The following is an 11400-nucleotide window of genomic DNA, read 5'->3' on the forward strand; positions in this document are numbered from 1 at the left end:
TGCTTTTCAGGTTGTCTGTTTCACTTCCTGTTTTACTTCCTGTTCCTTTAAACTCTGCATCAACATTTTTGGGTTGTTAATAATTTAAAGGTAGACCCAACTGTTTTTTGTTTGTTTTTTATAAAACTTACAAAACATTTTTTATTACACAATCAAATATTAATATTAATCAAATACAATAAGCAAATATTACTTAAAATACTAAATACTAATGCTTTATCCTGAAATGCATAAGGCAAAATGTATAATTTTGCACTACTTTACTTACTTTACTCTTACTTTACTCTTAGCAGCTTATAATGCTACAATTATTTTGCAGATATAATGTTAACTTAAGCTTAACTGTAAAAACAATGTTGTAAAATTCTGACAATTATTTTTTTATTTAACTTAAAATTTTAAGTTTACGAATTGTAAGACTAATTATTGTTCTTTAACTTAATATTAGGTTTTTGATGATCTGTAAACATTGCTGGAGGCTAGATTAGTACTTTTTTTTTAAAAACAAAAAAGAAATATTTATATATTATAAACTATATTATATATATTGTAAACTACATATATATATATAGTTTACAAAGATTTACATTACTTCAATGCATTCATGCTCTTTTACTACACAGTTTGTCAACATCTCAAAATCCATTTTAAAATTTTCAAAAAAGACACAACCATTGTGTAATCTTTAAATGTTTTATTGATTTATTTAAACAACTTATCTTGGTTGTTACATTTCAGTCTTTAATTAGGACAAAGGCACTGAGAAAATGAATGATGCTGAGAAACACAAATACACATTTAGACAAAATTGTTGATGCCCCTCGGTTAATGAAATAAAAACCCACAATAGTCACAGAAATAACTTGAATCTAACAAAAGTAATATTAAATAAAAATGCTTTGAAAATGAACAAATGAAAATCCAACATTGATTTTAAACCATGCTTTAACAGAATTATTTAAAAAATAAACTCATTAAACAGGCCTGGACAAAAATCATGGTACCCCTGAAAACAATGTGACCAAAGGAACATGTTAAATCAAGGTGTGTCCACTAATTAACATCACAGGTGTCTACAATCTTGTAATCAGTCAGTGGGCCTATATATCGGGCTACAGGTAGTCACTGTGCTGTTTGGTGACATGGTATGTACCACACTCAACATGGACCAGAGGAAGCGAAGGAAAGAGTTGTCTCAGGAGATTAGGAAGAAAATTATAAACAAGCATGTTAAAGATAAAGGTTATAAGACCCTCTCCAAGCAGCCTGATTTTCCTGTGACTACAGTTGCACATATTATTCTGAAATTTAAGATCCATGGGAACTGTAGCCGACCTCCCTGGACATGGCCGCAAGAGAAAAAATTATGACAAATCAAAGAGACAGATAATATGAATGGTAACAAAAGAGCCCAGAAGGAAAACAAGGAAAACAAAAAACAAAACAAAGCCAGACTGGAATATACCAAACTACATGTTGACAAGCCCCAACGCTTCTGGGAGATGTCCTATGACATTCTCCCAGGGACAAAAATGGAACTTTTTGCCAAGGCACATTAGCTCTATGTTCACAGATATAAAAATTAAGCGTACCAAGAAAAGAACACTATCCCTATTGTGAAACATGGAGGAGGCTCTGTTATGTTCTGGGGCTGCTTTGCTGCATATGGCACAGGGTGTCTTGAATCTGTGCAGGGTACAATGAAATCTCAAAACTATCAAGGGATTCTGGAGAGAAATGTGCTGCTCAGTGTCAGAAAGCTTGGTCTCAGTCGTAGGACATGGGTCTTGCAACAGGATAATGACCCAAAACACACAGCTAAAAACACCCAAGAATGGCTAAAAGGAAAACATTGGACTATTCTGAAGTGGCCTTCTATGAGTCCTGACCTAAATCCTATTGAGCATCTTTGGAAGGAGCTAAAACATGCTGTCTGGAAACCTGAGACAACTGGAGGAGTGGGCCAAAATACCTGCTGAGAGGTGCAGAAGTCTCATTGACATTTACAGGAATCATTTGATTGCAGTGATTGCCTTAAAAGGCAATATAAGTTAAGGGTACCATCATTTCTGTCCAGGCCAGACTTTATTTTTTAAAATAATTCTGTTGAAGCATGGTTAAAAAGCAATGTCTGACTTTAATTTGTACATTTTCCTAGCATTTTTATTTATTATTACTTTTGTCAGATTCAAGTAATTTCTGTGACCATTGTGGGTTTTTTTTTTTCATTAACTGAGGGGTACCAACAATTTTGTTCATGTGTGTACATGTACAGCATACATCAGAAAACATGCAAAAAAAATACCCTAAGAAAGGTTTTAGGAAAGATGGACATACAATTCCTTCATTTATGTTTCAATGTTATTTCATCTGAAAAACACAAAGAAAAAGAGAAGTTAGTGTAACACATATATCATTTTTTGTGAAGCTTTTATCTACACAGGTAGGTAAACTGGTGTTTGCCCAGCCTAGACACTAAAGCCTAGTCTGTCAACATTTACTTTTTTACATTTTACCATTTTAAACATTTAAAATATTTTTACTTTGGCTAGGCTGAGGACAGTGCTGTAGATGAGAGTGAAGAGGAAAAGGAAGATGAAGGATGAAGCAGTGGACCACAAGCTGTTGAAGTCATCCTCCTCTGGAATGTCCTTATCACAGTTTATATACAATCCTGGATCTGATGCTGGAGTCTCTGCTGAACACACACACACACACACACACACACACACACACACACACATACACACAGAAAACAAATAAACAAACAAACAAATTTTAACAAAAAATGTTAAAATGTGGTAATAGAAAAAATAAATGAAGCGTTCTATTCCAAATTGCAAAATACCTCATTTTCCTTTGTCTAATAATGTTCTATAACAATCAGTTAACCATGATGTCAATCATAGAGCACTGAAAGTTCATGTGTATGTGTGTGTGTGTGTGTGTGTGTGTAAGAAGATTTAAAATGTATCGCCATGCAGAGGCACAAAAGCATATTTGTAAAAGCTTGCTGACATGACAACATTGATATAGAGAACAAACATGAATGACAATGTAGGATAAAATGAAAATTGTGTAATATGTATACCTTTCAGCATGAATCAGATAACATTTTTAATTTATTTAGATTTTTTTTAACACATTGTTATGTGTGATATTAAATTTATTTAAAATTTAAAATTTATATAAAATATGATATTAAATTTATTTACATATTTTTAACAATAAAGTATATTTAATATTTAAAACAAAATAGCCATCAGTTGCAACACTGGTAACTTCTCTTCTCTGCAGTTTTTGATACATCCCAGTCTGAGAATGAATGAAATGAAATGAATGAAAGTTCTCCAAAAGAAAGATGGACTATGTGATGTCATATGCAATTGCGCTGATTTATTGCTTAAAGTGTTGCAAGAATAATGAAAAATGCTTTTGTACAAAAATGTTCATATTTTTGAAACTGGGTTGATTCAGCTCCAGTGTTCCCATCAAGATTTTGAAAGTGTACTGGAACATTTAATTTAGTTGAATCTAAAATGTCATACAAAAGCACACAAAACATGAGTGAACAATAACACAGAGAGCATTAGACAGGAGAACAAGGCACAACCAAGACAAGTAACACAAGTAACAAACTTACAGAGGCCAAGATATGAAGTATTTGGACTGGACCATGGCCCATGCAACATCATAATACAAACAAAAAGCACACAAGGAGTGAACAGAGTGATACAGAACAGAAAGGATGCATCAGAAGCTTCTCAGACCAGAGAGGACCCTTAGCGACGTTCTAACACAGGACATTTAGGACAGTTGACTTTACTCTTAGATGTTGTCTTCTGATCCGGTGTGGCTCTCTTCTCCATGTTGGCATCTTTGACTGCACAAGTGAACTGTGCACTGTTGTAATCCTTTCCAGACACAGTTAAGTAGCTGAGAACAGTCTTTTTGTTGATGTGAACTGTGCTGTTGCCTTCCATGTATGGATTGTTTTTCATTTGCCACATGACATACACATCCCCCAGATCAGAGCTGCTGACGTCACATAAAAGAGAGACTGTCTCATTGTCTTTGACATCTTTATCAGGTTTGTATAAGACAATAGAAGGTTTGCCTACATAAGAAAAGAGCATATCTAAATTAGAACATGTAGATTTCTGTATTTCAGAGAAGTAGCACTTTCAGTATTAACTAATGAGAAGATTTGACTCCAGGGCAGCTGAACTTACCTCCTTTCTTCACCTTAATTTTCTCTGAGAATGGTGTTTTCTCCCTTTCAGTAGAGCACTTCACTTCTGCACCCGAAAACCATTCAGACTGATTGAGGGTCAAACTACTAGTCTTAGTAAAAGGTGGTGTTGTCTGTTTAACATTATCTGGTCCACTACTTTCACGTCTGCTGCCTCCAACTTCCCATGTCACGATTGCTCCACTCACTTCATTCTTATTATCACCAGTTACGACGCAGGTGATTGTAGCTTTATTACGTATAAAAAGCTCCTTTGCAGATGGTGGGTTGATCTTGAGAGAGAACTTAGCTACATAAAAAATTAAAATACACAATTAAGGTAAATTATTTTTGCACTGTGATATACAGTAAAGCATACTGGAATGTATTTTCTCATTTAAATTAAAAATGCTATATCTAAGCACACAAAACACACATGGTTTAAAAAGATTAGACAGAAGAACAAGGCACAACCAAGAGAAATAACATACAAACATGCAAAGGCCATGACATGAACTACATGGACTGACCATGACCCCTGTTACATCAGAGGCTATGTTCACACAGCAATTAAAAGTCAAATGTGACACTGATGTTTTATCTGACATTTTCAGTTCCGATATTTAAATCTGGTACATATGCAATCCGCTGCAATAAGACTCTGTTTGAACAGGCAAATCAGAATACATGCAACTTTTACGTCAATCCAGATATTCATATCCAGTAGCTGCCATGACCCCACAGAGACCCATCATTAAAACTATTGCTCTGTCTCTCTTCCTCTCTCTCATGATGATTTGCTTCTGAATTTGCAGCCGGCCTCCACTGCACTTTAACAAGACCATTAAGGAAATGGCTGTTACTGTTGACTCCATTTTGATTGTTTACCTCTGGACGAGTGGGCAGTGGAGCATTCCTCTTTAGCACATGTGCATCAGTTTAAGAGTGTGAACTGTTCTGATATCATATTGGTCATTGAGCTTAGACACAGATGCACAACAAAGGGATTCCCCAGAGACATTTCAGACCCCTAAACACCTGGTCACTTCATTTGTCTTGAGTATGCTTTTAAAACACAAAATCAATCAGTCAAACCACTTCAGGAGGTGGTCTGAGATGCATTTGATCCACATGTTATAGCAGTGTTAAAGCATTCGTATCTCCGAGACTCATTGGACAACCAAACTCTTCCCAATACAAACAAAAGTCTTTCTCATGCAGTACATCACTGGACATGTGATCTGAGAGGAAGATCATGGAATTTATTCCCAGCAGTCATGTAGTGGAGTTTGCTACAGCTGCAATCATGGTTTCTCACTCATTGCTGAGTTAATCAGTCCAACAGTCGTTTTCACCTCAGCATAGACTGCTGAAGTTGCTATCTTCCTCTAAATTTAAAGAAATGCATGACAGCATGTAAAACTTCAAGGCAGCAACAATCTTTAGCACAGCACAGGAAGAGGCTAAACGGCTGCGTAATGAGCGGATATGCATAATCTGTTACTCACAGCAGTCATATTTCAGTCACAATAACTGGAGACACACTTCACTACCAAAAATATCATCAGGAGCCAATCCATACACTAGTTTCATGAAGTGACCAGGTGTAAAAAGGGTCTTAGACCATTTAGGTGAACTAAAGGAAGCATCTCAATCAGCCAGACCCAGCTGTCAGTGACGCTTCCTGATCATCTAGGTCTGAGAGGACTCTCAGTGACATTGTAACACATGAGTGGTATCACAGTTGTTCTTACTCATAGATGTTGTCTTCTGTTCTGGTGTGGCTCCTGTCACCATGTTGGGGTCTTTCACTGCACAAGCAAACTGTGCACTGTTGTACTCCTTTCCAGACACAGTTAAGTAGCTGAGGACAACTGCTGTGTTCTTTTCATTGATGTGAACTGTGCTGCTGCCTTCCATGTACTGACCGTTGTTCATTTTCCACATCACATACACATCCCCCAGACCAGAGCTCCTGACCTCACACAACAGGGAGACAGTGTCTGTGTCTTTGACGTCCTTCTCAGGTTTGTAGAAGACAATAGAAGGATTGCCTACATGAGACAAAATTATTTATAAATTAGAGCTGTATTTCAGATAAACAGCACTTTTTAACACAGTTTTAACTAATGAGAAGATTTGACTCCAGGACAGCTGGACTTACCTCCTTTGTTCACCTTAATTTTGTCTGAGAATGGAGTTTTCTCTCTTTCAGTAGAGCACTCCACTTCTGCACCTGAAAACCATTCAGACTGATCGAGCGTCAAACTACTAGTCTTAGTAAAAGGTGATGTTGTCTGTGTAACATTATCTGTTCCACTACTTCCACGTCTGTTGCCTCCAACTGTCCATGACACAATTGCTCCACCCACTTCGTTCTTATTATCACCAGTTACGACACAGGTGATTGTAGCTTTATTTTGTACAAAGAGATCCTTCGCTGATGGTGGATTGATCTTTAGAGAGAAGTCATCTACATAAAAAAGAATAGACAATTAACAAATAAACACTTTATGCATTGTAAGATATACTACTATTAAATATATAGTGTTTCCAGGAAAGCATACATGGAGTGGACACTGGACACTTTTGTGGACAGAATACAAAAAGTGGACTTAAGGAAGCATCTTAGCGAGACACAGCTGCCAGTGGTGATTCCTAATAACAGGTCTCAGAGGACTCTTAGCAACATTCTAATACATGAGTGGTATCACAGTTCGTCTTACTCATAGATGTTGTCTTCTGTTCTGGTGTGGCTCCTGCCACCATGTTGGGGTCTTTCACTGCACAAGCAAACTGTGCACTGTTGTACTCCTTTCCAGACACAGTTAAGTAGCTGAGGACAACTGCTGTGTTCTTTTCATTGGTGTGAACTGTGCTGCTGCCTTCCATGTACTGACCGTTGTTCATTTTCCACATCACATACACATCCCCCAGACCAGAGCTCCTGACCTCACACAACAGGGAGACAGTGTCTGTGTCTTTGACGTCCTTCTCAGGTTTGTAGAAGACAATAGATGGTTTGCCTACATAAGAAAAGATTGTCTGTGAATTAGAACATGTAGAATAGAAGATTCATGTATTTCAGAGATACAACACTTTTAGTTTTAATTCCAGGGCAGCTGGACTTACCTCCTTTCTTCACCTTAATTTTGTCTGAGAATGGTGTTTTTTCCCTTTCAGTAGAGCACTTCACTTCTGACCCTGAAAACCATTCAGACTGATCGAGGGTCAAACTACTAGTCTTAGTAAAAGGTGGTGTTGTCTGTTTAACATTATCTGTTCCACTACTTCCACGTCTTCTGCCTCCAACTGTCCATGACACGATTGCTCCACCCACTTCGTTCTTATTATCACCAGTTACGACACAGGTGATTGTAGCTTTATTTTGTTCAAAGAGATCCTTCGCTGATGGTGGATTGATCTTTAGAGAGAAGTCATCTACATAAAAAAAATAGATAATTAACAAATAAACACTTTATGCATTGTAAGACATACTACTATTAAATATATAGTGTTTCCAGGAAAGCATACATGGAGTGAACAGTGGGAGACAGAACACAAAAGATGCATCAGAAGCTTCTCAGACCATTCAGGTGAACTTAAGGAAGCATCTTAGTCAGACACAGCTGCCAGTGGTGATTCCTAATCATAGTTCTCAGAGGACTCTTAGCAACATTGTAACACAGGAGAGGTATCACAGTTGTTCTTACTCATAGATGTTGTCTTCTGTTCTGGTGTGGCTCCTGCCACCATGTTGGGGTCTTTCACTGCACAAGCAAACTGTGCACTGTTGTAATCCTTTCCAGACACAGTTAAGTAGCTGAGGACAACTGCTGTGTTCTTTTCATTGGTGTGAACTGTGCTGCTGCCTTCCATGTATTTACCATCGTTCATTTTCCACATCACATACACATCCCCCAGATCCGAGCTCCTGACCTCACACAACAGGGAGACAGTGTCTGTGTCTTTGACGTCCTTCTCAGGTTTGTAGAAGACAATAGAAGGTTTTCCTACATGAGAAAAGATCATTTGTAAATAAGAACATGTAGAATAGAAGATTCCTGTATTTCAGAGATACAGCACTTTCAGTTTTAACTAATGAGAAGATTTGACTCCAGGACAGCTGGACTTACCTCCTTTCTTCACCCTAATTTTGTCTGAGAAAGGTGTTGTTTCTCTTTCAGTAGAGCACTCCACTTCTGACCCCGAAAACCATTCAGACTGATCGAGGGTCAAACTGCTAGTCTTAGTAAAAGGTGGTGTTGTCTGTTTAACATTATCTGTTCCACTACTTCCACGTCTGCTGCCTCCAACTGTCCATGTCACGATTGCTCCACTCACTTCGTTCTTATTATCACCAGTTATGACACAGGTGATTGTAGCTTTACTATGTTCAAAGAGATCCTTCGCTGATGGTGGATTGATCTTTATAGAGAAGTCAGCTATGTTAAAAAATAAAAATAAAGGTAAATTCTTCATGCATTGTGATTTTAATGCATTGTGACATTTTGATATATATACAATGAAATTATATAATGCCAAAAAACACACACACATGGAATGAACACAGGTGCTATGTTCACACAGCAGGTAAAAGCGGACCAGATTAGACCTTTTTCGTCAAATGTGCACACAAATGTCTAATCTGTCTGGCAGTGTAAACAGCACAGGACACATTGAATGTGTTCAGTTCCCATTTCAGCCACACTGATATGTGGTATTGAAATATTATATATATATATATATATATATATATATATATATATATATATATATATATATATATATATATATATATATATATCATATTTCAATACCACATATCAGTGTGGCTGAAATATATATCTGAAATATATATATGATACTCTGAATATATATCTGATACTCGGAAAAGAGACACTGTCTTAACATCCAAATCGGAATTCATGCAACATTAACGTCAATCCAAATATTCATATCCTGTTAAGTAGCTGCCATGACCCCACAGAGACCCATCCTTAAATGTTTTGCCCCCTTTCCCCTCTTTGTTCTCATGATGATTTGCAGTCAGCCTCCACTGCACTTTCACAGGACCATTAAGGAAGTGGCTGTTACTGGGGATTTTGGATTTTGATCCATTGTTTATTGTTTGTCATGTGAAGCATCGCCCTCTTTGTGCATGCACGATTCTTAAAAGAGAACATAGCTGCATAAAATGAACAAAAAACAATTGTCTCATATATGTGTACATATTAGCTTACCTTTAGATGACAGTTGTTTTGGATATTTGATGTTTTCATGTGTGACTTCACAGGTATATTTGGTGTCCTTACTCATTTGAATGTCTTCAAGTAAACTGACAGCTTTGAAATTACCTTTGGCATTTCGTATTCTTTGCCAGTCTAGGCCTTTTACTGGACTATTGTTCACTTTCCACATGATATTGAGATTGGGTGGGTAGAAATTCTCAATGACACAAATTAAAGACTGGCCAAATTCCACCAGTTGGACAGTTGGTGGAGAGCGCCCTATAAAAAAAGGTATTGAAAGTTAATTGAAAATTAGACATGATGAGAACACTTTTTGGGCAGTGTAAACTGTATTGTTAAGCTAAATGAGATGCAAAACTGTCTTATAGTCAGTTTTTTTCATTTCCTATTTTAAATGAAAAAAAGAAAACTATTCAAATGGTTAAAACATCTTTTGGTGTGACAAAGAAATTACATTACTCTTGTACTGTGTCGGAAGAAGACAAATATATTACACAAGAGCATAACATTTGTTTAAAAAGTCTTTTATATTTTATTATTTGACTACTACCTTTTGATGTCATGCAATAATTACATTAAATATTTTTTTACAGAAGATTTGTGCTATTATATATATAAGATAATATATATAATATATATAAATATAAGATTTGTGTTTTATTATAAAGTGTCAACATAAGTACAAATGTGTTTTTATAATACATGAAAATGTCATTATTAAGTGATTATAATGGCAGGTTGATCACATTGATCACATTGTGAATTGGATTTTTTATTTTATTTTATTTAAATTTATTAATTTATATGTTTATTTATTGATCTATTTAGTGCTGGGTGCATATACCTCGCTTTTGCAGGGTCGTTTTCATAGGTGCACTTGCAGAGATAGCTGGATGTTCCGCCTGGCATGTAAATGGCTTTTCTGCTTCCCAGTCTGTGGCCTTGACTCGCACATGGCTCACAGCTGTGAACTTGCCACCCCGCATCTGCACAGCTGGGTACTGCACCATGTCCCTCACGTCACCTGTCCACTTAAACTTGAGAGACCCGGCGGGAGAGAAACCGCTTGTGATGCAGCCGAGCGTGAGGAAGCCATCTGAGGAAGGGCTGCATGCAGACACTAGGAAGGGGGAGGTTGGTGGACTCTGACCTTCTGTAAAACACATGCACGCACACACACACACACACACACAATACAAAACACTGAATAAACAAAATTGCTAATGTCACATTATATTTGACAATGTCATGAAAGGTTAAACCTTTAAGCATTCTTAGGAAATATGCACGCACGTGTAAAGTGGTAGGACAAATACAAGCATACTTTTGTCAAACAAAGTTTCATATTAAATTTAGCACCGTTATTTCAGTCCAAATTGATAGTGAATTTTCATTTAAAAGTTTAAAAATGACATTGCTAAAAATGTGCACATGCGTAGGAAACATCTACTTTGAAACTGAACCTAACTGTGCAACTGAATCTACTTTACAACCATGTAAAAAAACTATCCTATATCAATTTATAGGCATTCCATTCAAACCACACTGACGAAATGGGGGTTTGAATTTACACTATTGTCTCCTGAGCAAATAACCCGTACAGTGCATGAAAAGACCCATCTTTAAAATGACAAATTATCTGCAAATATATGTGGCACTCTCATTATCTATTAATTAATGACATAGTTTCAAATAAACATTTAAGAGCAGTTGTGTGTATATTGCCAGTCTATATTATAAATTATTCCTACAGGTGTATTTTTCTTTATAAAATAACTGTTAAAAAAGTGAATGGGGTATAGGTACTGTAGAAATGGTGATGTGAGTACATTATTACATAAATAAAAAATGTCATGGTTCCACAATTGTTATCAACACAAGCCTTGTCCGATACAGCGAATCCGAATATAACATCTC

The 11400-nt window shown here is 36.5% G+C and overlaps 1 protein-coding gene across 1 annotated transcript; it reads right to left on the bottom strand.

Moving 5' to 3' along the window:
* Window positions 1–727: 727 nt before the first annotated feature.
* LOC140573510 (uncharacterized) lies at window positions 728–10556 on the bottom strand. The gene is made up of 12 exons (XM_072692909.1): window positions 10328–10556; window positions 9475–9741; window positions 8368–8676; window positions 7945–8244; window positions 7364–7672; window positions 6958–7257; window positions 6396–6704; window positions 5986–6285; window positions 4233–4541; window positions 3827–4117; window positions 2544–2698; window positions 728–2370 (listed from the first exon to the last, which is right to left on the bottom strand). The coding sequence occupies exons 1-12, from the start codon at window positions 10491–10493 to the stop codon at window positions 2362–2364; spliced, it is 3024 nt and encodes a 1007-aa protein (XP_072549010.1). The 5' UTR covers window positions 10494–10556; the 3' UTR covers window positions 728–2361.
* Window positions 10557–11400: the final 844 nt, after the last annotated feature.

This window comes from Salminus brasiliensis, chromosome 12 (assembly GCF_030463535.1).
Source record: "Salminus brasiliensis chromosome 12, fSalBra1.hap2, whole genome shotgun sequence".
NCBI lineage: Eukaryota > Metazoa > Chordata > Actinopteri > Characiformes > Bryconidae > Salminus > Salminus brasiliensis.

Excerpts from the sequence above, each read along its gene's own strand:
- LOC140573510 (XM_072692909.1), bottom strand. The coding sequence starts at position 10,493 with ATGGTGCAGTACCCAGCTGTGCAGATGCGGGGTGGCAAGTTCACAGCT. Across the intron at positions 7,258-7,363 it reads AATTAAGGTGAAGAAAGGAG|GCAAACCATCTATTGTCTTC; the intron begins GTAAGTCCAGCT and ends TTTCTTATGTAG. Across the intron at positions 2,699-3,826 it reads TCAGAAGACAACATCTAAGA|CAGAGACTCCAGCATCAGAT; the intron begins GTAAAGTCAACT and ends GTGTGTGTTCAG.